Source organism: Varroa destructor, unplaced genomic scaffold, assembly GCF_002443255.2.
Source record: "Varroa destructor unplaced genomic scaffold, Vdes_3.0 BEIS01000006.1, whole genome shotgun sequence".
NCBI lineage: Eukaryota > Metazoa > Arthropoda > Arachnida > Mesostigmata > Varroidae > Varroa > Varroa destructor.
The window spans coordinates 6,672,563-6,697,793 of record NW_019211459.1 but is presented as its reverse complement, the minus strand read 5'-3'; the positions used below and the strand labels follow the sequence as shown (position 1 = coordinate 6,697,793).

The following is a 25,231-nucleotide window of genomic DNA, read 5'->3' as shown; positions in this document are numbered from 1 at the left end:
GGAGGGTGGGGAGTTCGAGAGATCGGAATGAATTTAATGAACGCCACCGACGACGACGACCACAGCGATGTCGTACGTCGAGAACCTCTACTCCGTTACGCAGTCGCCGTCAGTACAACCGCGGCTGGCAACGATGGCATTACGTGGCCACTGTTCACTACTAACTGTTCAGCAAAAGCAGGACCGCCACAGCCTTTACCGCTAACCAAAACGTCCTTCAGCCACCCTGATCAACTGCAGCTGCTGTGGTCGCTTTCGTCTGCCGCTGCTCTGTATCTTTATTTTGCTTCTAGCCGCTAAGAAAACGGCGAACGTAGCCGCGGCCTGGTAGTAATTACAACAGCCAATAGTTCTTCTGCTGCCGACGCTGCAGCTGTTGCTGCTGGTACCGAAGGCTACCGTGGTGTGGTCAGGTGGTATCTCCGCAATGGTTGATCGATTGGCCACGCGGCCAGCGTTGATCTTGCTGACGACGTCGCCCCCGGGCGGTATCCGGCCGCCTGACAAACAGACGACGAAATGACGCCGACGATGCGAAACCTTTGCGATGGGCTCTCGACATTGACAAAGCTACCAGTTCAATTAGACGACCGATTGATCGAACCACCTATCGATCGATCGAGCAATTCGTTCGTCTCGTAAGAGCCACCAGCATATACAGTTAGACTTCCGGCTTGGTCCTTCGGCATTTTATCCTGCCTGCTTGTCCCTATTCGATTATCACGCTGAAGATGTGGCATCAGTCTTTTATGCAACACAGTCGACCCAGTAAGGATGCCGGTGCAAAACGGACGAGCGAGCCAACGAACGTGTAAGGCAATGTACAAGGCAAAGATACGCTGGACATCGCGTGCATATTCGCTTCGTCCGCAACGGTACAAAACGCGTCACGTACAATGTAGAAGTCATCATCGGCGTCGGTGTCGTTCGGCGACCATTGCCAGCTACAGGAACAAAATCACCAACGGTAGCATCGCATATGAGCGACTGCCAGGCTTCAGCAGAAGCAGCAGCCGCCGCCGCCGCCGCCGCCGCCGCCGCCGCTTAATTCCTGACCAACGTTGTCAAGTGTACAGTGCTTTAGCTGTTCTTGTCGCTGTTGTTGGCAAAGCTGCTTCTGTCGTCGTGGCTATATTACTCAGTCCTGCGGTGTAAATATTCGGGACGCGGCTGCGGCAGGGCGGCGGTAGCAACGGCCTTGCTCAACGTATTCGTTCCAATATCATTGCGCGGAACAATCAGACGAGCAAGCGGATCGAATCGAACGGGCAAGAACCGATCGATGACAACGAAGTTAAGACAAGAAGCCGCTACAGAGGGAGAAAGAAGAAGTTGCTCGATCCGGGCAGGGGTAACGTGGGACAGCACAGCAGATCGACCGAGCAGCTAAGTAACGAATCGACCACGCCGACGAGTCGCCACGAAAAATCCAATGACGACGACGCTGTTGCTGGTATTGTTTCTCCTTTGTCAGATCGACTGACAACAACAACATAGACGGTGTAATCACGACAAAAAAGATTCAGGAGCGCATACACAGAGATAGACAGTCACATAGCCGCTCATAATATATCGATCTGGTAGCACTAGTAAGAGTCGCCCAGTCAAGTCGATCGTCCAGTTCAATTTTTCGGTGTGAAAATGCCGGTCGAAAACACAACTGCCCCAGCTACGTACGTCGAAGTACTGTCTGAATGCCAGTATAAAAAAAAGTGCGGATTTTGGTACAGCGTCATATTGAACTGACGCATTAGGTAGGTACCATACAATTATTTTTGGTCTCCACTACAATTACGCTAGTCTTAATGATTAACCGTAATAATAGTAATACCGTAAAAGACATCGGGCCACTGCTTGTTCTCGCGCACCCGCAGATTTCAGAGGAAGAGTCGATTCCCGACCGAAGTAAATTTACTATATTGTGAAGAGTGGCTTTTCTATGATTTCATATGGTGTTCATACGTACAGTATTGATGGTGAGCATTCTATCAGCGACTGAATGTATCCTTGTCGCCGGACATAAGATCTCGGAGTACGCCTCCATTGACAGACATTCTTAATTCGACCCCTTTGCCCCACCTCGCCCCTGTCCATAAAAGCACAATAATCAGTCCTTCCTCGCATGTTGCTGTTGTCTGTTTTTACCGCTGTCTGTTGTTATTGTTGTCGTTGCTATCCTGAGGACTGTGCGCGACTACGTGGCATCAGAAGCAATAGGCAATTTCCTCAATGGTCACTTTGATCTGTATTCTGGGCGCGGCTACCGTTGCTGTTTCGGCTCCGGCAGGTTTTCAACTAATAGCGAACGGTAGACCTATTAAAGGACAGCGACAGTCCGAATAGGAGTCACTGCTAGCAGGTACTCCAGCCACAATCATAATGGTGATGCTAATCATTGTACGATATTATATCAATACCATAATTAATGCAACTTGTTGGCACATATATAATGTTAAGAAGTGGTAAGTATAGTTAGCGCAACTATCAGTTATATGGAGTGGCGTGGCTGCCTCGGATGCCCGTGGAAGAAAAGATTTATTGATAGTATTACGATCATTGTCGCTTGCAGCCAATGGCTACTCTAGCTACTTTCATATAAAGAGCATTAGCATCGGCTGGTTGTCAACTCACTTCGGTAAACTAATACCGCAGCAGCTGTCTACTGAGAGTACGATAACAGCGGCAACAACTGCTGATCGACCACGCCAACAAATGCTGCACCCGCCGGTCCCGTTCGTCCCCTTCCCATTGATCATTCTTATTGCCTCCCCGTTCCCCCAGCGCCCCTTCCAGTGCCGTTAGTGCCCCTGCCGGTGTCAAAGGTGCAGATCGGCCGTCAGCTATTAGTGGCACAAAGCCACTCTCAGGGCGGCTCTGACGAACGCAGTAGCTGCCATTCCGTCCGTTCTTGCATCGCTCTTACCGCTATCAATTGACTTGATCTGTCTCGAGGCGAGGCGGGGCCGTCGTCGCCGTCGCGATGGCCGAATAGAACAGTGAAACCGCTGGTCTGCCGTGGTACTCGTGGTTGGTCGCCCCACTGTGGCAGCAGGGGTGTCGGTGGCCGTCACAGTGCCACACACAGCAGATAGCGGTCGCGCGGTTGACCACGAGCAGCAGGAAGAACACACTGGAACGCCGACGGATCGATGGACAGACAAACCACACACTGACATACAGAAAGACTTATAGAAAAGAAGTAAGGTTTTTATGGCACTAATACGATGGACGTACACTGCTCGTAGTTGGTAAGGAGATGCATACGACCCTTCTATCTCCGATATGGTTGTAGTTTGAGGTTATCTTACCCATAGTCACGATGCACTATACGTGTCGCTTTTGTCGGTCGGTCTGCCCGTCCCTACCCTAATGCAGAAGCACTAGACTGGCCAACAGCGGTCCAGATGTGGACACGATTGCTGGGATCGGTGCCAGAAAGCAGTAAACTGGATGAACGAAAAGTGGAGAAGATTGAATTGAGCACAAAATCTGTTTGAGGACATTCGCGCATGCTACCACAGCTTGCCGCGAGGCGTTTATGCGGCCGCCGCGAATCGTTTACTATCACAGTTTTAGTCAGCGATACGATATATCGTGTATACTGTAGTCGTACAATTGATGCAACGCAAATTCACGCCTTAGCCGATTGCTGACTGTCGACTGACGGGCTACTTTTATCGCTACTCGTTACTCTCCGTTTTGCTGCTAGATGTACTGCAAAATTCCATAGCAATCATCGAATACGAGAGACCCTATGTACTCATTATTGCACGAGTGCTGCAAGTACCCGTCCCCTGGAACGACCATGTAAGCGATATTCGGCTTCCAATATCGATTCCATATCGCCGTTGGGGATGGCCTGATGATAGGGCCCGTTGCCCTTGAAGGACGAAGGCAAAACACAAAATTGATTTGACATAATGTAAGCAACGCCGAAATGCCATTCTTCTGCCACTGATTAAGGTCGTCCATATGTCCGGGGCCTAAAGTAAAAAGTAAAAGTACAGGCAAAACTCTTGGGTTACCATTTTTCTTACTAGATGACCTTAAAAGTCACATGTCTCAAGTCCTATGAATCGCATTGTCGGGTCGGCGTTAGTGCCATTCCAAACCTGAGATTCCGCAATAGTAGATGTGCTGAAATTGTTCGAAACGTTGCATGCAGGCTTAAAATAGAGCACAGTGAAGATGAGTGAGATCTGTAAAAATTGTCCATATTTTTTAAATTTATCATGATTAGGGCACACATGCTGCTCAGGCCCATCAAATATATGCCGTATTTGGTCAAATGACCTTATCGGAGAAAAGATAGCCTCGTCACTTTCGTTCTGGAAATTTCAATGCAAAAGATGCTCTTCGTGCTAGATCAATGACGGAAAACTTAAGGTCATTGCGAAGTGAAGCAGGACCGACACGTGAGTAGCCTTGATATCGTCAAGGACCTAAACATCTACCCCAAACAGGTTTAAACCTTTTTTAGAAAACTGGCTACGAAGAAGCTGCTTGTTTGGCTACCACGCGACATCACGCAAAGACGCTTGATCGTAACAGATACCCAACGAAACCGAATTATCCCTAAAGCAGTTGGTCATGAGTGATCACACGGGAATAGCCATATACGAGTCATGTGAGAGTTGCACATTAAATGTGTGCAACTAGAAAAATACCCCACAATCTGTGGCAAAACCCAGACTTACGTCAAAAAAGGCAGTCCTTTGTATTGTATGGAATTGGAAAGGGATCGTTGATTATAACTTCCTTCTACCTGGGAAATCGATTATTTCAGATCTCTACTGTCCACAACTGACTAAATTATAACGATTCATCACAAAAAAATCGACCGGAACTAGTAAACACAGGAGGCATTGTTTTCCAGCGCACAGTGTCAGACACCTCTTGTTACCCGGTAAAAATTCAATTGGAGAAAATTTCAATAGATTTTTTCGGTTTGAAGTTGGAAACTTTTTTTTAGAGCTCTTTTAATGGCGTTAATTTAGATTTACAGAAGGACAGATGCAGAAATCATTTGTGACAGAGCCCTAGAAGCTACAAAGTTCTCCAGTGATGATGATCCTACATCATATATAAATAGATAAAACGCTATGATTATTCAAGGGTTTCGTCTTGAATTATGATCATATACTCAAAAAACATAGTGGAAGTAACACATGCCACGTAGAAGATTTTATTTTTATTTAATTAGCTTCACATATAATATACAACACGAGAGAACATTGAATGTCGACGGTGACAGCGGTAACAAGGTTGCTGCCGATCCTTCCTATTGATCACAACTTTACTCCATTCTAATAAGGTTATTAAGATGATGTACGTATACTGAATGGAGCAATTTTAGCATACAATCGTTTTCTCACTAGTTATATAGATGAAGTCTATGCGTTCCATGGTGTGCTGAAACACCTCCTGCTCACTGAAAGACTCGCATAAATGCCCCTATTATTCCATAGCGTATATAGTAGATGATTGTGTATTGACGCATCACGGCCACGGCGAATATCAACGGCACTCTATTATCATCATCATTATTATTATCATTGCCGCCGCCATCGCCAGCAGCAGCAAGATTATCGCTACCACCATCTCGTTTATACCTGATCACAATCTGCGTTGCGTTTGGTGTCCGTCTAGCCATCGTCGTCGCCGACGCCGCGTGAAATTTGCCGCGCGCTATGCGTGCCGCGTGCATGAAGCTGCCGATGCCGCCAGACACAAAGATTCCCTTTTATCGGCGCCATGGAGCTCGGCGTTGCCGTTTGTCGTCGCTGTTACCGTTTGCCCCGTTCCTCCATCCCTCCAACCATCCCCCACCCTGAACCTTCCCCCGTTTGTCGTCGACGACGACGCGCGATGGCCTTGGACGACGAGCGCTGGTTGCTGCCACGCCTTGCAGACGTCTCGCTCGGGAGGGGCAGTCAGTGAGCGGCCAGTGTGAACAACTGGCTACGGAGCAGTTTACTACAAAAAGCGGGTGACGGACACACATTAGTCCCGTTCGCTTTCTTGGCCAGCCATTGCGCTGCTGCTGTTAGTCAGATGGATAGATGTAAACCGTTGTGGCCTATTTTTTTTAGTCGTCGATTGTTGAATTGCCAGCAATACAACAATGCGGCGTCTCCTTTGCATCTGTAGCGGTGCCAAGATGAAAAAACTACGGCGAGCCGAACGAACGAATGCAGTTGCATCTGCGCGAGGACGAGGGTCACATTGTGGCTGATTCATCTCCTCAACGGACCGTCGCGTACATATTATCATGGTCACTCACATTCGAAGCCACAATGTCTTGACGACCGTCGAAAACACGAACGTCGGCAGCATTTCTTCTAGCTGTCGATGCTGTGGCCGTTCTTGTTGTCGTCGTCCATCCATATATACATACGTGCGTACATGTCTACGTGCAACATCAGATTGGGTCGCTCATTGAAAACAGTACCGAGACAACCGCAAGGGGACAAAAAAGAATAGGAAAATATCCGGCTTCGGATCATCTCTGGCGTGGTTGATGATTGTACCGAGGACGAAGAGCGAACGAAGACTGATGGCTGTCAAGCAATCACAACGACGTCACGACGACGGCGCCGATGATGATAATGTCATTTACGTGGCTCAACAGTACAATATATGTTCATATAAAAAGAGCAGATTAGATTTTTTCGGCTACTTTTTGGGTTCACTGAAGCCTTAACAGGTCGTCGCGATAGATTCGGGTTGGCTTATCAACAGACAGATTAAACAAAATATTCCGTAGGATTCCGCACAAGTTCCGAATTCAGTTCACGTCTCTGGGGGGCCCCCCGATCTCAAGACCAGATTTTCCATAGCACGTAGTCTCTAAAGACCAGCCATTCTTTGATAAGGATTATTCTTAGCACATCATTAACCACCATTATAGCGGGAACGCAGTGCAGTCGTCGTTGCATTCACCCGACTACTTTTTTAAATACTAACATCTGTCGTCCTTTGGACCCCTTCAGCAGGGAAATTTCGAAGAAGAACATCGAAGGAAGGATGGCGCGCGAGATAATCCATTCTCGTTTGCTTTACAAATGGCTGGTTATTCTTATCCATATAATTAAACACGCCCAAATTCGGCGATCCTATACACTTCGTCCCGTTACTAGTTGTACTCTAAATGTTTATGGGTGTCCATTACAATGTGCTGGCGTAGCTGCGCTCGTTTAGCGACAGCCGCAACTACTCAGGCCTGAACAACGTCAACAGTGTCAAAGGAAGCATCTTCATCAACGACAACAACAACAACAACAACAACGGAAACAGCTCTCAGTTACATTTCATGAACGACAACGTTCAAGCGTTCTGCGCTAATTTCAGCTTTGCTCGCCCTGTTGTCCAGCAGTTGTTATCCAGCTGCCTAACTGCCGATGACGAAGTCGTCGCGTTTGACATGTCCCTTGCGAAAGCTGAGAAGGCGGCCGTCAGTGATCGCGTCGCGCCGATGACTCGCTAAATCGGACGAAAAAAATTCTACTGTCACTATCGCCTCTGCAGCGTTAGTGCAATAGTTTTAGATTCAGCTACAGCTGTTGTTATTGTCGCTTCCGCGGCAAGGATGAAATGGCGAAGCCAATTGTCTTAACAGCAGTCATCAGCCATCAGCGGTTGTCGGACGCGTGGAGTACGCAGAACATCGATGTGCCAGCATTACTGCGACGACGATTCGCATTTGATCCAGTTTCATCTTCGTGAAGTGTGCCCGCCACTGCTGCCACTAAGTGACACGTTCGGGTTTTCCGGGCCGCTCCTCCTGCGCCAACGGTAACAGCAGCAGCAGCAGCAGCAGCATCTGTAAAATCTACTCTAATGCTGGTGCTAATGGGAACGCTGTAGCCATAAGCATGCTCTTTTTGCGCGTCTCCTCAATCCCAGTAGCCCTGTTGTTGACGGCTACCGCGACGGCGGCGTCAGCTTCTGCAGCGTAGACTTCAATGAAGCTAACCTTTTCAAAAAAAAAAGAAGTAGTCTGCTACGATAACGGTAGCAATGTTAGCGAGCGTAACAGCGGCAGCGGCGGCGACGACGACTGTGGTCGACTTACATAATCCCATCGACATTGCTTTATCGTCGATTGCCATCAGATCTAGTCCGGCACAACAGTGGCGACTGCACTTATACGAGTCGCGACTGGCGGCACAGCCGTGGCGGTGATGGTCGTTGCGAACCAAAAAATCGTCAATGCCTACGCGACCGATGGCAGTCTGTGCTAAATGGGACCTCTGCGTCTCATCACTCTACCAGCATATCGCAGCACCAACGTTATCTACTTGTGTTAGTACTACTCGCACGAACAGATAGGCACATCGTGACGAACTAGGCTAGCAGCTGTCAGCGGACTGACAGCGGATTCAGTCCCGGGTAGTGCATAACTATCTTGTTTTTGACGAACCAACCGATTGCAGTAGGGCCAATGCGCTATCGGTGCAAGAGGCAAACATGTGTCACTTCCTGCGACGCGTGTTTCACTGCTGAACAACAGTTAATGGGCCCGAAAGGGTGAATCAAAGCTGGATCTAAATGTCACCATCGCACCGTTTGTGAGAGCGTGTCACTCGGTGCTTCTAACAACACGTTAGGAAGAGATGCTAGGTTACCACGAGCTGGCTCATCGACAAACGAACTGGTGGGCAGGCAGGCAGTACTACTACTGCCATTAGTAAATTAGGTGTATTGCAAATTATGTTGCTCTACATGTTGGGAAGTTGTAATACCTACAAAATGCACGCCAGCGCAACGACAGGCACTAGTTGGACCTAAGGCGAGCCAGTAAAACTAGTAGCAGTGGACTAACGAACAGTCTAATGACATGGTTAGACATTAGTCTAACCACGTCAATAGCGAACGAAACGCCATCTCCTACATTGCATCGCCTTTGCTGGTTTCCCGTAAAATACCCCTTGAAATAACCCCACTGTTCGAAAGTGTTCCCTAAGACACGCCGAGTCGGCTCCGCAGTTGATTTCGCTGAAGACAGACTGGGACATCTGTAATGTCAAGCTAATCCGGCAGAGACCACTGAAGCGTGTCCTATTCTGTAGCATATGCCCTAAGCTATAGTAAATAATATACTAAATAAGAAAACCGTTGGTATCCCTCAGTCCCGATAAACCATTCGCAAAAAGGGTTAAGAATTACACCACTATCTCAGGGAACGTGATCTCTTAATTGATACTTTATTACAAGGTCCATAAATAATTGGTTAAATAAATTAGTTCTACGAAAAGAAAAGGGACGACAGAGCGAAAAGGCACTAGGCGGGACTGTGGAAAAACGCAGGTCTTTTAGTAAGCTCCACCACTCTGACACCGTTCGATGAAAATTTCGATGTGCCAAGTAAAACTACCAAGACATCATCGGACAAGCATCGGCAGTAGGCTCGGACAAGCAGGAAGGTTTGTCTACAAACGCTTTCAACAGCCACATGTACCCAAGCACGATAATTATAATACCGTGGCCACCTAAGTAGCGCGATACGCTTCTGGAGAGCACGCATTGCTGCTCGATCGGTCGTCAGCGTTTTCGAACCGGCACAACAAACATCTGTTGTCTAATATTTGAATTATGATCTCCTATTTGTTGGTGAAATCTAATTGTGTCCAACTTCATTGTTTTAGAAACATCACTTGCCATCATCGAGGAACTTTGAGCTCATCCTGGACTTTAGCAGACGCCACCTCTTTCATTATACGTATATAAACTGCGTATATTTTTATCTAAACTTGTTCTACGAGATACCAGTTCTATTAATAACTGCGATATAGCCGCTATGTAAAATTAGTGTGCAGAATCCTCTGAAGTTCTCCCAAGATGATGGACGTTCCTTGTCATTTTTTTGCGGCCCGATAGCACAGATATACAGAAAGACAATATCAAAATGCCATTCCTACACTTACATGGGTTGAAATGATGAATACTGCTCAGCTGCTGAAAGATTTTAAATTCCTATCCGCTATATCATATACATTCAGGGGAAATATAATGATTGCATCAATTTTCGAATGGCTGCATCAATACTCAGCTTCGGTAGCAGATTAGTGAAGAGTACATAGGTGCCTTACTGTCAAGGTGTTACTGTGTTCAGAGAGCCGGCCAGCCCGTAGTGTGGCAACCGATAGTTGCCCACGGCCATTGGCCACGCAGCGACGGCCATCAACTCCCCGATAGCTTTGGGTAAGTGAAGCAAGTAAAGATGCGTTGTGTGTTTGCTGGACATCGTCGTAAAACGACTTTTCGTCTCGCTAACGGTTTGGTGTTTTTTCCGCACTTTTGTAGTTTATGTTGTTGTTGTTATTGATGATGGTGTTGCTACTGTTGTTGTTGTTGTTGTTGGATGTTGTGTTGGGCTCTCGCTGTTCCTGGAGATGTGGGGTGAGGGGGTTACGGGCTGCATCTTCATTTTGCCTCGATTGGGGAAAACGACCTATCAGATGACACTCCACCCCAATTTGCAGCGACTTTCTCCTTTCGTCTACCTTGATTTTCTCCCTCTCGTGAGGAAAGATTGTGTCACTTCTAAAGCAGAGTGTAGGCGTCGTACGGACGGTTCATCCGATAATAGCTGGCGAACGGCAGAGCGGAACCGGAGATGATAACCCGCATCTGTGGCGACGTAATCTGTTCACGGGCTTTTTTTTGTTAGAAATAGCGCTGACGTAACTAGAAGTTCATGCCGTTGCATCACGATGCCGTTGCGTCACGAAACAGCTGACTTGCTCTAAGTTCGGGTTCTGTGTGATGGATAGTCAGCAGCAGCTGCTGCTGTCGACGTCGACTACAGCTCGTGCTTGGGCAGACTGAAAAAATCGGTTATGCCAAATGAAACATACCGTATGTACGAAGCTCACTTCCTACTTTTTGTCTGAGGCTTGACGACTTGGCTTGCAGCTGAATCTTAATGTCAACAGATTATAGCTATTTACACTATGGTTACATGCTTACTAGATAGACGTTGCAATGTGGTCATGATTTGCAGGTTTCTTTTATATACGACCGTCAGGGTTCGAAACGGATATTTACTAATCGTTTCTGTTGTGCATACGGAAAAAAAAGTTATTTAAAAAATAACTTATTGGAAATACGTTTTGCTCATATAAGAGAATACTATCCATACATTAGACGCCGACTCAAAAAGTTAGAACTTCGAATGGCTAACCTCGAGTGTAAACGATCCGTAGAATGTTTGAATAGCTCCTTGTCGCTGACTCTCAAGCAACTGACCTTCTCGAAGTTTCAACCATCACGACTACAAAAAGCTGTTTTTCAACAGTTAGGCTCATAGAAATGTGCGCAATTTATGAAGCCCTATGAATTGAACCGAGACGTCTGAGATCTACCAGCAAATGCCCGTTATTTTCGCGTCGCTGTAAAAAGGCTGGGTTGTAAACTAGTTTGTTGTGATTGTGGGCTTGTCGTTTTCACAAAAACCAACGCTATCTTGCATTCGACGAGATCAACCTGCACTTGGTCTTTTTGCTATTTCTGGAAAACGATGGGATAGCATTCAGTCGCTCATAGGACACCGCTCAATTTGATTTCTATGGCAATCGTCCATAGATTCGTAACGGATTTCTGGTTTCTTAGAGATGTATCCAATGCTCCTATGCGCTGCAGTGGTTAATCTCTGCACGTGCGTTCTATGCTTCGAGTTGCCTTTGTTTAGTATCTGTCGCCTGGAACTATTGAAAAATGGCTCCAAATAATATCAAGCAACATTCTACATACACAAATAATCAGTGGAGACCTATAACCAATCCACCTGACCAAATCAAGTAGTCTGTTGGGTCGTCGTTGAGTATTTTCTGCGTCGTAGTTGGACAGTACATGTACGCTTTTCCTAAATATGGACTCGAACCCGAACACATCCAATCTGCTCCATCCTCTGTTTCGCACAGGCTGTTTCCCTATTTCGACTTCGACGAGTGAGTCGACCCGGCCAATCCAGTTAGCGTTCGCAAGCACACCAGAACGTACATACACTTCTAATACGAAAATCATCATAATAACAACTCCGTATATTCAGCTCTGCCACCATCAGCATCGAGTCGCTGTTGTAGCCATACCGTTGTTGTTGCTGCCGCCATTGCCATTACTGCTCTTGCATAGTTTCTTGGGGGCATGCGTTAGATGCCCATTGGAAAGACAAGCGCCAAGCGGCATCAGGGGGGTCTGTTTTACAAAAGAGAGGGTCTCACGATTGAGGGTGTGGCTTACTGGTTGCCACGGCGGTGGCGGTTGCTGTACAACAAAGCTGAGTCTCCCCCACCCCCCGCTCGTAGGACAAGGACACCCGTGTGCTGGCTACGCTACCCTTCGAGCTGGAAAAACGCAGCTAACGACAGCAGCTGCGCCAAATCAACACAAAGGCAGACAACGTTAATAACAACGGCGGTCGCAACGCTAGTAGTAACAATAACAGCCACAACAGGGGAAGGCGGGGCCGTCATCGCGATCGTCGCAGAAGGGTGCTAAGACTAGTTATAGTACTAGTTCTATAACGCTGGTAGTGGCAATGTTAGTCATAAGGACGACAACGGCAGCTTAAAGCACGACAGAATCATTTGTGGTACAGTGACGCTCTCGGTCGTGGTTGAATAAACGCCAATAATAACAAATCATCAACAGCAACGGCAGCCTAAACAGCGGCGGCAGCAGCAGCAGCAGCAGTAGTAGCAGGCCGAGAGGCAAGTAAAGGTAGTGATAATGTAGCAGAAACATGGCGGTTTTTTCTTCGGACGCGAGAAGCGCTGGTTGCTGGCATTCGCGGCTGCCACTGTGTCGTGCACTGCGCCGTCGTACCCATTTTTTTCGTCGCCGGAGCAGCAACGACAAGAGTATTGGTGTACGCTCTGTCTATCCGAATCCGCTGGCGAGCGTAGCCTGCGTTTTCGGTGATGGCGTCGTAGTTAAAGTGACGCTGGCGGTGGTTCGCGGACGAATGGGCCGGTCAAATATAGCTATAGCCGGTCGGATGCATGGAGGAATGTCTGGTCAATAGTAAAGCGCATAGGCCGTTGTGATTTTTTCATCTATGGCAGCAGTGGCAGAAATAGCGCTCATCTAGCGCCCGGTATAGAAATGGGACCATTTGGGAGATGCCCGTGTTGGGGCATTGAGGCGGCGTGAGACAGGGGAAGGAAGAAGAGCGCGCACCTGGCCAGGGCTCCCTGGCCATCAGCTGCTATGAGCAACACCCTTGCCAGCGTAGACAGGAACAACTACAAAGTTACTTAACACAACGTGCATACACGTGCACGAATTTCTAGCGTTTAGACACGAGGCGGCAAATGTTGCTACGATCAAAATAACTTACAGGGCTGCACCGAACGGAAAACATGCCGGTGACGTCACAGACATCATCATAGATTGACAACATCTACAGCGGCAATAATATTAACAACAAAGATGGAAAAAGATGAACAAGGGTATCGGCTATTTTGTGTCTTAATTCTCTCTCGCTCGCTCACTTTCTCTCTCTCTCTCTCGCTCTGTTTCTAGTAGCAGCAGCAGCAGTAGCAGCAACAGCAACAACAGCTACTACCACAACAACAACAACAACAACAGCGACAACTACATCAGCAACAACAAAAGATCGAGTTGTGACTATGTGCGGCTGGTTAGTTAATTTGGCCCTAAGACATTCGCAAGAGCAGTTTCGACGGTGGCGACGTTCGCTCAGAACGCAATGATCGTTACGATCATTCATCGTTCCTCTTATATGCACATACATAGATATTATACACAATGACACCAGCATTAACTTGATTATCAGCAAGCAAGAACACAGATAGGATTGCTACTGGGCAATCTTGATTCATTTGCTTTCTTTAATATTTATGCTTTCCATTTATGCTCTGACATTAGCCGACTGAGTGATAGGTGGGAGGCAAACGAGACAGGTCGAGGCTGTGGCAAACTGCGTACGCGGGAAGGTTACTGGCGGTAAGGATATACGCACTGTGCTCCTCCATATGTCTGTCGTACAATTGGCACCGTTCCTGTTATTTTTGTTTGTCTTAAACGTTGCACACACGCACGCACGCATGAATCTGTGATCAAAGTAGTTTGATTCAGACCGACTGTGCAGCGTACCGATCGTTGTCGTTGACTTCATCGAAGTCGGGTTGGTAGCCACGACGACGACGACGACGACGACAGTAAGAACACGACTGAAGTACCAAAGATCAGCGAAGATATCAATACTTTGTACAAATACAGCAAAAATCGACTATTGGCAATCTTAAACATTGACTCTGTGCAGTAGAAGCGACCGACGGAGGAACTGCTCACGGCGCGCTGCCGTCATTGTTATACTTGCAGTATCGTTGCATATCGATCTGGGAAAATAAGGCGTGGCTGTTTGTCCGTCCGTCCGTCCGTCCGTCCGTCTGTCTGTCTGTCTGTCTGTGTTTGCCCTAGTATTTTTTCTGTGTTCATGTATTTATATGACTGCGTATATCATCGTATCAGTGTTTCATCTATTAACCGATGTGGTTGTTGGCACCGCTGCCGCTGCTGCTGTTACCATTGATTAACTGGCTGACCGACCGACCGACCGACCGACCGACCGACTGACTGGTCGATCGATCGATGTATTCGCGGACATCCCGTTCCTCATAGCGAAGAGTGGACGGCACAGAGGCAGGGGTAGTGTGGTGAGGAACCAACGGGCAAAACGACGCGCAAAAGCGCCGAACATATGGCAGTAGCGGCAGGATTCATAGTAGCATGTAGTAGTGGCTAAATCTGCAGAAGTAGAGGTGGACTCAGCAGAGTTGTTGGCGTCATCAGTTGTTGTTGTTGATGGTGGTGGTGGTGGTGGTGGTGGTGGTGGTGGTGCTACCGAATAACGGTGGTGTGAATGCAGCTGCTACTACTGCTACTGTCGCCATGAAAGGCTGGCTTCCACAAACTGGCGGGCAACGTCGTCTTGGGTTGTTCTAGCTGGGTTGGGCTGGGCAGGGCAGAGCCAATTTGGTCGCAGTCGAGATTGACCGTTGTCGTCTTTCCTGCAGAGGTGGATGGCGATCACCACGAGCATCACCAATATCATCCCGGGCGGGTATAATCGCCGGTGCACCAGCGTCCCATGCAACGGCGGTGGCGGCAACAGCAGCATTAACAGCAATGGATACGAACAGAGCAGTTAAGGATTGCGTCACGATCGCAGCTACCTCTTTTTTTTGGCGGCTATTGCCATGACAACTGTAACGTTTCGTTGTTGTCGCTGTCAAATGAGGCGAGTAACAACGCCAACATGAACTACGACACAAGCGAAAACAACAACAACAAAAACGTGGCGGGCCATCTACAATGGCATGGCCAGAGCGCACCAACAACGGCAATGACGATGACCCGGAGCGTCGTGGCTCGTGTATCGTCACAGGCGTTACCAGTCATCGTCCGAATGTCCGTTAGTTTTCGTCTCATATTTGTCATCAACTTCATCTTCGTTCGTCAGCGCGTGGAGGAGCGCGAACGGACCGCGTGGAATAGCTTCGCTCCGAATTGAGCCGCACGGATGTTTGTTTGCTACACAACGTTATTGCATCAACATGCAGAGCCATTCCCTATCATCATCACTTATTCGTTCGTCATTTCTCTCTTTGCTTTCCTTCTAGCAGCAGCAGCAGCGGCAGCGGCAGCAGCAGCAGCAGCAGCAGCAGCAGCGCCAGCAACAACAAAATAGCAAAATCATTGTTACCCATAATCATCACAATTGTCACCATCATCAACATTTGCCGTTATCGAGTAGTGACAGCTGCAACTGCCGCTTGCCGTAATCGGGATTCAACTAGAAAAAACCGTTCAGCGGATCATTCGCATCAGCGGCAGCACCAGCAAGACTAAGGGCAGAAGCACCTTCTCTAGAGAAGTCAGTGGCACACGCCGCGGCCGGCCGGCCATCGCCTCATGTGGTATCGTGGTCTCTCTTACCATCGTCATTTTATTATATACTCCCCTCATAGTCACAGCGGCCGCCGACGCTGCTGGCCTCAAGCGGTTAGTCTGCTACGAATGAGCAAATGAACTGTGGGCGACGATAAGTAGACAATTCCACGGACAACGACGAGCTAAGGACGCTCGCGACCGACGATGGGGGCAAACTTAGTGCGCGAGCGCAGTGACAGACGGGCAAACGACTGACGAACAAACAATAATGATAATAACAAAGAAAACGAGAGCCGAAATGAAGAAAACGAAACGCTGAAAAGATAAGTGCTCCTTCTGCCGTCACATTAACAATAGCATTCCACAACTATAATAGTAATATCGCTACAAATGCGATATCGGATACATATATTAATAGCAATGAATGTACATAAAATGATCACTATCACGCGATGATAAACTGAGTGAGCAGACAGGTGCGATTGCCAGGGCCATCACCACAGTGCGGTAATCTCCTGAGATGTCGCAGGGGCCCTTCGTCAGCATCTTTTGGGCTGTCTTCCGGCGTTGCCCCGAATGCGTGCCTATACGTTCGGCATTCTGATCTCGTTGGCGGCTGAACAAAGCGCTTTTTTGGTTGAAACCCAGCCGCTGTTGCGCTGACAACGGTGGCAGTGACGTGATCAGGTGGATTGGTAAACACGCTTGATGTTTTATAAGGACGGGAAGATGTTATTTGTGCTGTTTGAGATTATCCTGGGCCGCGTGCACCGCATGCCTGACAAAGGGCCGCTAATAGCTACTGCGAATATGTCAACTGGTACACGGGTACTGCGATAAAAAAAAAGTCGCCGATATCTGGTTCTCGAGTGGCCAGCGGATGGTGGGACACAAAGATGAACTGGACTGCCTGATGGCTTAGTGTGACAAAGTTCGATGGAGATATTTTCATTGATAGCCATAATGGCATAGATGAACTGCGTGCGTATGTGTCTGCTATGTGTGATGGAACGTTTTTTTTTATGTAAATTAATTATACTGTCACTCAAGTTGTATTGTGTGTTTGTTCATCATTGTATGTTAAACGCCTGGGTTATGCGCGTAAAAGGCATACGAAAAGTTTACACATATATTGTTTGTCCCGTAGACAAAGTAATACCAGACAATAAGGCGGTAATCTTCAGGAAAGCATCATTTGCTACGTATGTAGATGCTGCGTGCATGTCGTGCAGCACAATTGATCTCCGAGCGAAACCAGAATTCGGACGATTACTGAAGTTAGGAGGCGCTCACCAGAATTTAAAAGGCTCCTTTACCATTCACGTCTACTGGATTACTTAGTCCTTAATCAATTCATAATAGATTGGGCTAAACGATCCGTCAAACAATGTCACTGGTAAATTGCCACGATACTGCGTCGTCGCAAATCCTCAGGTCTAGAGTTGGCAGCAGGTCAACACGACGTAACGAGATGTCCCTTGTTGCGGGTACTCGCTCGATATTTGCGGCTCGCTTAATACTCCTCGCGATGTGGTTTCCATTGTTCATTGGCCAGTAATCGCCTCACGGAAAATGTAGTAACTATCGTTTCCTCTTCGCCGGCTTAATTTGAACTGTAAACATAAGTTGTTTTATCAGCCGCGTTGAGCGATTCGCTTGTTCGTCAGACGAACGAGAGAGGATCCGACGTGCTTCGTTCGATGGGTGATCTTATCTTCATGGAGCAGGCCAAATCAAGCCCTGAAAGTGGCTCAGTGCATCATGGAAAGGTACGAATTGAATAGGTTCGGTGGTGAGCGTAATCATATGTTATTATATCAGATGGCTATCCTTAGTTATGTTTGTGTCTACCTAAAATAAGTCTCCTTTCGAGTAAACAGAGGTACGGTGATGCCTCGAACTTTAGGCAAAGACGCCTGTGGCGTTACATTGGCGTGTCGTAATTTTCACGAGATGCTACTCCACTTTTACAAGTGCGCATTGTCGAAGATCTGCGAATAATGTTCCCTCCTCTACTGGACGCACTCTGGGAAGTGTCCTCGTTTCTGTTGCCTGAAAAATTCGGCAGTCAGATTATGCAACATTATTGTAATAAAATACTGGTTAAAGTAACAAAAGAAATGGCCTGTTTGTAGCAGAATTGCGTCTACCGAAAAATGTTCCAATTTGAGACTAATTGCTAAAAAAAAAAGAAAGATGGACAACCTGTCGATGGTATCCGCACAAATGCAAATTCTTCGTCAAGTACCTTCGGGGATACAGAATACATAAGGTTAAGTTGGTTCACCACGGGAGTGCCGCCAGAGTGTGTCTTGTCATTAAGTAGATCCTTTGTGCGTTTCAGCTCTCGAAGGGCCTTCACTGATCCGTCAAACCTTCAGCGGCACATTCGGCCACAAAACAGTGGACCCCGTGCCCACGCTTGTGGAGAGTGTGGCAAAACGTTTGCAACATCGAGTGGACTGAAACAACACACTCATATCCATTCCAGTGTAAAGCCTTTCAGGTGAGTTAATCAATCGTTAATCCATGACAAACATCTGTACCATTAATAATATCACTTGTTCGATATCCGGCTAATAAAAACCTTATATCGGATTACTAGCTCGGTCCACAAAGGAAGCCTGTAGCAGTCAGTTTATTCCGATGTTTTTTGTGTATTTTTATCTTTGATTCATCCGACAGATGCGAGGTGTGTCTCAAGGCGTATACGCAATTCTCCAACTTGTGCCGACATAAGCGTATGCATGCGACGTGTCGCACACAAATCAAGTGCAAGAAGTGCGGACAGAACTTCGCGACTGTTGCTTCATTGACGAAACACAAACGTTTTTGTGAGGCTCCGTCGGCAACTGATTCGCTGGCGAACTGGGACATTCCTCTAAACAACAACGACCCACTGCAGTTTTTACACAAAAGCACACTCAGCCCATTCCTGCCAATCGCCCAACTATTTCCAGTATTTTCAGGTTTCAAGCAGGAAAACTTGCAGGACCTTGTTAACAAGCTGCGCCGGGACAACGCCGACCATAAGCGTGCGCTCATCGGTAACGACTTTCTCAGTGAAGAACACCCGGGAGACGATAATATTAACGCCATCAATCGCACTAACAACAAAGACGCCAGGGAAGAAAACGACGACGACGACGACGACGACGACGACGACGACGAAGAGGATTCAAGGCTGAAGTTTGAGTCGTTACACACCTTATCAGCAGGCGCCGAGCAACAGAATAAAGATTCGATCTGTGAGCTAAACAAGCGACTCTTCAAATCGGAACCGCCGAGAGACATTTACGGGGAGTCAAAGCCTTTCGTAGACCATCACCACCACCAGGTTTCGGCGGGTGACGACCACGAGAATCCTCACCAACAAATTGAGCAAAACAAGGACTTCATTAGCAGACTTAACAAAAGGCTCAAACAGGAGAGCATCATCAGCGCAGGACATCACAGTGACGACAACGATACCGGCTGCGCGAGTCTGTCAAGGCAACACCAGTTGCAGGAGGAACAGCAGCAGTTCGCTGAAACATCCGTTGACGAAGATAATAAAGATCTAATTAGCGAGCTTAACCGACAGCTCATTGAACGGCAGCGTTTAGAGATCGCAGCTGCTGCTAGCCGAAAGCGGCGTCGAGACGATCCTGTCGCTAGTCACGGAGACGACACAGACGACGAAAACGGAAAGCGGGTAAAAAAAGACTCACCGCCAGTTGAAGCTAACAACCAGTCGCAGGAAGACCAGTTTGACGGCGAAAACAAAAAGCGAGTGAAGAAAGAGTTAGCGACAGCCGAAGCCAACGATCGGTCACAAGGAGACCAGTTCGGATCGGAGGTAGAGGAAAACTCGGACGGTGAAAATTCCGACCCTGACGACGAAAACGAAGAGAATAGTGAATCAGAAGATATGGAGTTCCCGGCTGTGCGCAGCTCTCCACGAAGATCGATCTATGATAGCTACAGGTATGAAAAATAATGGAATAAATGAATATAAATATCAGTCAGAACCCAACTAGTAGTTGCAATATGCTATTGAAGCTCTTGTACGTTGTGAAACAGACAGCAGACGTGAGATGTTTAGTCTTAGGTAAACGGTTATGCCTTGGCGTGAGCCTAGCCGTTTAACCGTTGTAACTGCTCCCGTTTATCCTAGGTTTTTAAATAGCACTAAAAAGATTAATTGCATCTTTTCAGGCAATCGTCGCCAAAGCCTGCCCCCTTATGGCCTGAAGCATTGCTGAACGGATCGAGTATAGTTAGCGGGCTCGAGTCGCTCAGGAAAAGATCGAGCGACGCAGACAAATCCGTGACTTCACTGATGGCCCAGTCTGGACAGCCGCAATCAGATAAGTTTGAGGCGGCTCGTAGATCAGACGCCGAAGATGGGGAAAAAGATGACCAACCCCTTGACTTGCGCGTGTCTCACAAAAGGGACTCATCAGCTAGTCCACCTCCCTCCGATCGTCCCGGTGAGTAAATTGGTGGTAGCCTTAGCCTGCTCGCTGCCTCAGCTACGACACTGAGTAGTAAGCCAGACATCCATTTCCAAATAAAATAGATATTTGCGTTGATAGTCATGCTTTTCGCTCCTTATTTTTTCATTTTTAAAAATTGAAACTGTGACTCGATATGTTGTTTTTCTTTTAGGATCAAGTCATAGCTCCGGAGAGGGTGAAGGCGAGAGTATAGCAGACCAGGATTCGGTAGCTGACAAAAGTGAGCAAGCGGCTACCGCAAGAGGCCTTTTGACCCCACCTGCGGCACCCGCGCCACCTGCAGTGCTTCCTCCTTCCGCTGGCAATCATTCGTTACATCCGTTGCTGTTTGACCAAATAAACCTGTACAATCGGCTATCGTCCGACAAGGGCTCAGTACCACTCTTTCCCGTGCAGATGCCCTCAGATTCTGGTGCCCTATCGAATCCGCGTCTAAACACAAATATCTTTGGGCCGCTGTTCCAGAATCTCAATCTGGTGCGCGCCCAGATGGCGCAGATTGGTCAGGCGGCGAGCCATAGCCATTCAACGCCCCATAGTCCCAGCCCCCAAGGAGCGGCTACTGCCAGCCTGGAACCGACAGCTCAGAGAGGCCGCAGTCCGGCGGCGGCCGTTGGTCATACAAAGGTTAGCAAGGAGCGGTACTCGTGCAAATTCTGTGGCAAACAGTTTCCTCGTAGCGCCAATCTCACGCGGCATCTGCGCACCCACACAGGTGAACAACCCTACAAGTGCAAGTATTGCGAAAGGTCATTCAGCATATCGTCGAATCTGCAGAGACACGTTAGAAATATTCACAACAAGGTGAGCGGTGCTTTGCGTTTAGCAAATTTATCTAATAACGAGTAAATGTTATGCACACAAAGTTTCGAGAATAGTTGCATGAATTCTGTGTATTTATTTATTCTGTGTTATTTAAAGCATTCTAAAAAATAAGGTCTGGGAACTTTTGAATTTCGCTAAAAGAAACGGGGTGCCGAACTTGATTCCAACCGAAGATTAAACTAGACGGCATGCTGATTCAGTTGTTTTAATAATAGTATCAATGGAGTGATGCTTTAATGTGGTAAGAACTTTCTCTTCTTGCGGGAAAAAAACAGCACATTTAGGTTCATGTGGTTTATCTCAAGTTCATCCTGTTCCTTCATGTCTTCCTGATTTTTTCGCAGGAAAAGCCATTCAAGTGCTCTCTTTGCGACCGCTGTTTCGGCCAACAAACCAATCTGGACCGGCATCTTAAGAAGCACGAATCCGAGCATTCTCCACCGTCGATGATAGGAATGGATTCTCCACTGAAATCCAGTCTTCAAGGCAGTCCACTAGCCGCAAACTTTGACGAGATTCGTAATTTTATCGGAAAGGTGACGTCGGGCCAGTCGATGGATATGAACAGACTCATCGCTTTGGCGGCTGCTCAGAACGTTAACCGTATGAGTCGTAGCGGGCAGGGTTCAGATCTGGATGATTCGGAAGCGATGATAGATGATGATGATGAGGAGATCGACGTCGCTGACGAACATATCACTTCAGAAAACACTCCAGTAAGTAGCCGTTTATTTATTGGACAATTAATACGAGGCTGCTAGTGAGCGACCTCCTCGGAACTGGCTAACGGACAATACTAGAAACCGTCCTAGAACCTGTGTAATTTAGAATCTTACCTATATCAGATAGGTGATGTATTTTTTTCGAGTGCATCCAATCCATTTGCTCGCGGCCCCTCCTTTTTTCTTTTTCCTAACCTTTTCAATCTTTTCGTGTATGGCAGATCATTGAAGAAAAAACGGAGCTACCCTCAAGTCCTGGTACGCCGGTAAAGGAGCCAAAGAAGCTCTGGTTTCCAATAGCGAAACAGGAGGCCAGCCCTCCACCAAGTGCGGAACGTGAACACGCCCAAGTACCGGATTCGCCTTCGAACGGTATCTAGTTACTGCCTATAGCTTAGCAGCGATCACGTTCTTGCACAGCAACAATCAGCGAAAACTGCGACGGAAGAGCCAAGAGACGATATCGCCTATTACGCCCAACGTAATTTGTCCTTATGTATACGGAGGTAAAAATGGTATAGTCACTGGTGGCTAACACTAGTGCGCGCTAGTAGATCGTCGTGTTGAGCGCGTCCCACAAGCACACGAAAACGCTGAAGGCACGTAACGGAAGGACAGTGTTTGTCTTTCTTCTTTGCGAAACGAGCAACTTTGCTAGCGTAAACTTGTTTTTGTATGTTGTACATAGCCTGATCGCCGCCCCCAGACGATCTAGTCATCGACCAGCAGCCAATGACACCAAATGCTTGAAGGAAAGAAGCCTAAGGGCTAAAACCGCCACTGCGTTTGCCAGGGCATAATGGTATCTAAGGAGAAACCGCAGCGTCTGAAAGTCGGCAGAGTACCTGCCGCGCCTCGATTGCTGCCCCAGTTCATGTATGAATTGCCAGCGTCCTCTATATCGTCAATAAAACAAGCCTCAGACCATGCATTAAACAATACGGCTCAATGTGCAAAAGAGAAATAAGAGAAAGGACAAACAGAAAGTAGAGGAAGATGGAAGCTCAAGAAAGACAGAACTCAAGTAGTACCCAAGCCAGCGCCACCTTAAGCCGTGGATGCTCTGCGCTGTAGATTGCAATGTGTTGAGGAAAATGTAGAGAGGATGGATGATGTAGAAATCACGGTTGCTTAGTGTCTGTCTGAGTGAATGGCGGTCTGATCATATACTATCTCTCGTTTTGTATTCATTGAATGATAAGCTGCTAATGTATGGATAAATGAAGATGTCATAATGATAATGATGATTATGCTATTGAGTGATTGATTCATTGATTGGTGACTTGATTAATCAATTATTATGGAAAAGAACGAAAGAGCAGAGGAAATCGGACGAACAACGCGATAACTGATCACTGTTCGTTCTATATAATGATTGCTAATAATAATTATTATAATATTATTATATATACATAATGATAATAATAATAATAATAATAATAATGGTAAATGATCACGAATGGAAGACGCGCAATTCTTCCTGATTACAATTCGCGTGTCACCCGATGTTCTTCCCTTAAACCAAAGCCATTGTAAATAGATGCCGCCTTCATATCAGAGCGATTGGCGGCGCTCTTCTGTACGTTAGACTGTAGAATAGTACGTGTTAGAACCGTCCCCTAGGTAGAAAAACAAAATAAAAAAAAAAACTAAAGACGAGACACTGGCGTTAAACCACGCTTTACTTTGCCGATCTTGTGTATGATGCGATGACAACGCCAATAAGCAGAACAACAATAATGAATTTTACAGACAAAAAAGACAGTTACATACATACACACACATACACGAACATGAAAATTATAAGAATCTGAGGAGGTGTGCAGGTGCACAAACACACCGATACAGTCAGTGGCAGACATCCTTGGCCTGTTTGTCCTACCGACGAAGGCGTTTTATTACGAGGCAATTTTCTCGACAACTTCTGTTAATTTCTTGTCAGTCTGAAAAGTAGCCGCTTTGTTTCGTAAGCGTAGTTCCATGCGAATAAGGATATCATGCTCTCTCCTCACCTGCGTTTAACGGCTAGTAAAGAAGTTAGCATCGAAAGCGCAGTGATCCTATCTACCTGCGCAGCTGAGCTGCGTGTAGCCTCTACTAAATTTCGCTAAGATTATTGGTAGGATCTCAGAGCACTTAATGAGTACGTTCATTTCTTGTATACAGAGACAGTAATTTTTGGGAATCATAGATATTTATATATACATATACTATATACTCTGAATAATTATCTACTCCTCTTAGGGAATTGATAAGGTTTTTCTATTCTATGCTCGATTTCTGCAAAACCCCCCATTTCGATTATTCAGCAGTCGCAGGTTATTCGCTTTTTGCGCTAAACCTATGCGTGCCAGATCGAATCAGCACAGTTTCTGAAAACGTAATGCAAGCTTAAAACTCAAGTTTAAATTGGCTTCTGAGTTCTGCTATCAACCTGGTATAGCACCACAACATGATTTACTTCAACATGGCAGGATATATGCGATCTGAGCGAACAGTGGTGCTTTGACTGCTTTTATAGGGCAAGCGCAGATCCGCCAAATGGTTATGCATTATCGTATGTCCTAGTAAAATAGGAGATTGGCTCTCTACCAGTCCCGTTGGACGGCAACCGGTCCGAGAATCAGAGCACCGAGGATGTCTACCATGACGACATACAAGAGAACTTGCGCGGGCGCTCCTACAAAACGCGCTTGTAAGCGAGACTCAATGCGAACAATCATCATAGAAAAAAGAAACAAATCGTCAACACATCATGAAAAACACGAAACATCAACATCTAGCTATGAAAGGATACTTAGCGAAATAATAAAGCAAATATAAGTTATATCAATCGTGTTTTTACTCAGTGTCTAATTTTTATCAATGCAGAATAGACAATAAATATTCAAGCCTGTCCATAGGTCTGAATTCAGCATAAGCAACTTCCGTTTAATTTTCGTGTGCATAATCCAACATCTAAATAGGAACATGGACTTTAAATGTTAGAATGAAAGAACGTATCTTACAAAATGGCAAACGCTAGATAGTTCCCACATGGCGCCGTCACGTAACGTGCGTAGCTTGACACAAAACACTTTCGGCCGCGTAGTAGCTCTTTGTCATTGGTTTTAGGTTTTAGCTTAGGTAAAGTTTTTAGGTAAAAAAAAATCTTTAAATGGTCACTTTCTGCACATAGTACGGTTGATATTGTGAATATGATGTACACCGCAACATTCGAATAATGTGAGTAAAATAGCTAAGTAGTATATTAGTATTGTATAG

The 25,231-nt window shown here is 46.7% G+C and overlaps 1 protein-coding gene across 11 annotated transcripts in view; it reads left to right on the top strand.

Annotated features, from left to right (window-relative positions):
• The window catches only part of LOC111252225 (uncharacterized), a 180,061-nt gene extending 155,265 nt beyond the window's left edge, over positions 1 to 24,796 (top strand). For 9 of the 11 annotated variants that reach the window (XM_086993746.1, XM_086993744.1, XM_086993747.1 and 6 more), the window contains 6 exons: positions 18,266 to 18,427; positions 18,607 to 19,887; positions 20,119 to 20,393; positions 20,572 to 21,224; positions 21,590 to 21,961; positions 22,189 to 24,796. In XM_086993746.1, coding sequence (XP_086849872.1) covers positions 18,266 to 18,427; positions 18,607 to 19,887; positions 20,119 to 20,393; positions 20,572 to 21,224; positions 21,590 to 21,961; positions 22,189 to 22,347 — 2,902 coding nt within the window. In that variant the 3' untranslated portion in view covers positions 22,348 to 24,796. Of the gene's footprint in view, positions 1 to 10,070; positions 10,204 to 15,653; positions 17,691 to 18,265; positions 18,428 to 18,606; positions 19,888 to 20,118; positions 20,394 to 20,571; positions 21,225 to 21,589; positions 21,962 to 22,188 lie in introns of those variants that run through there. The other 2 variants (XM_086993748.1, XM_022809707.2) reach the window with 2 other exon arrangements.
• The last annotated feature ends 435 nt before the right edge of the window (positions 24,797 to 25,231 follow it).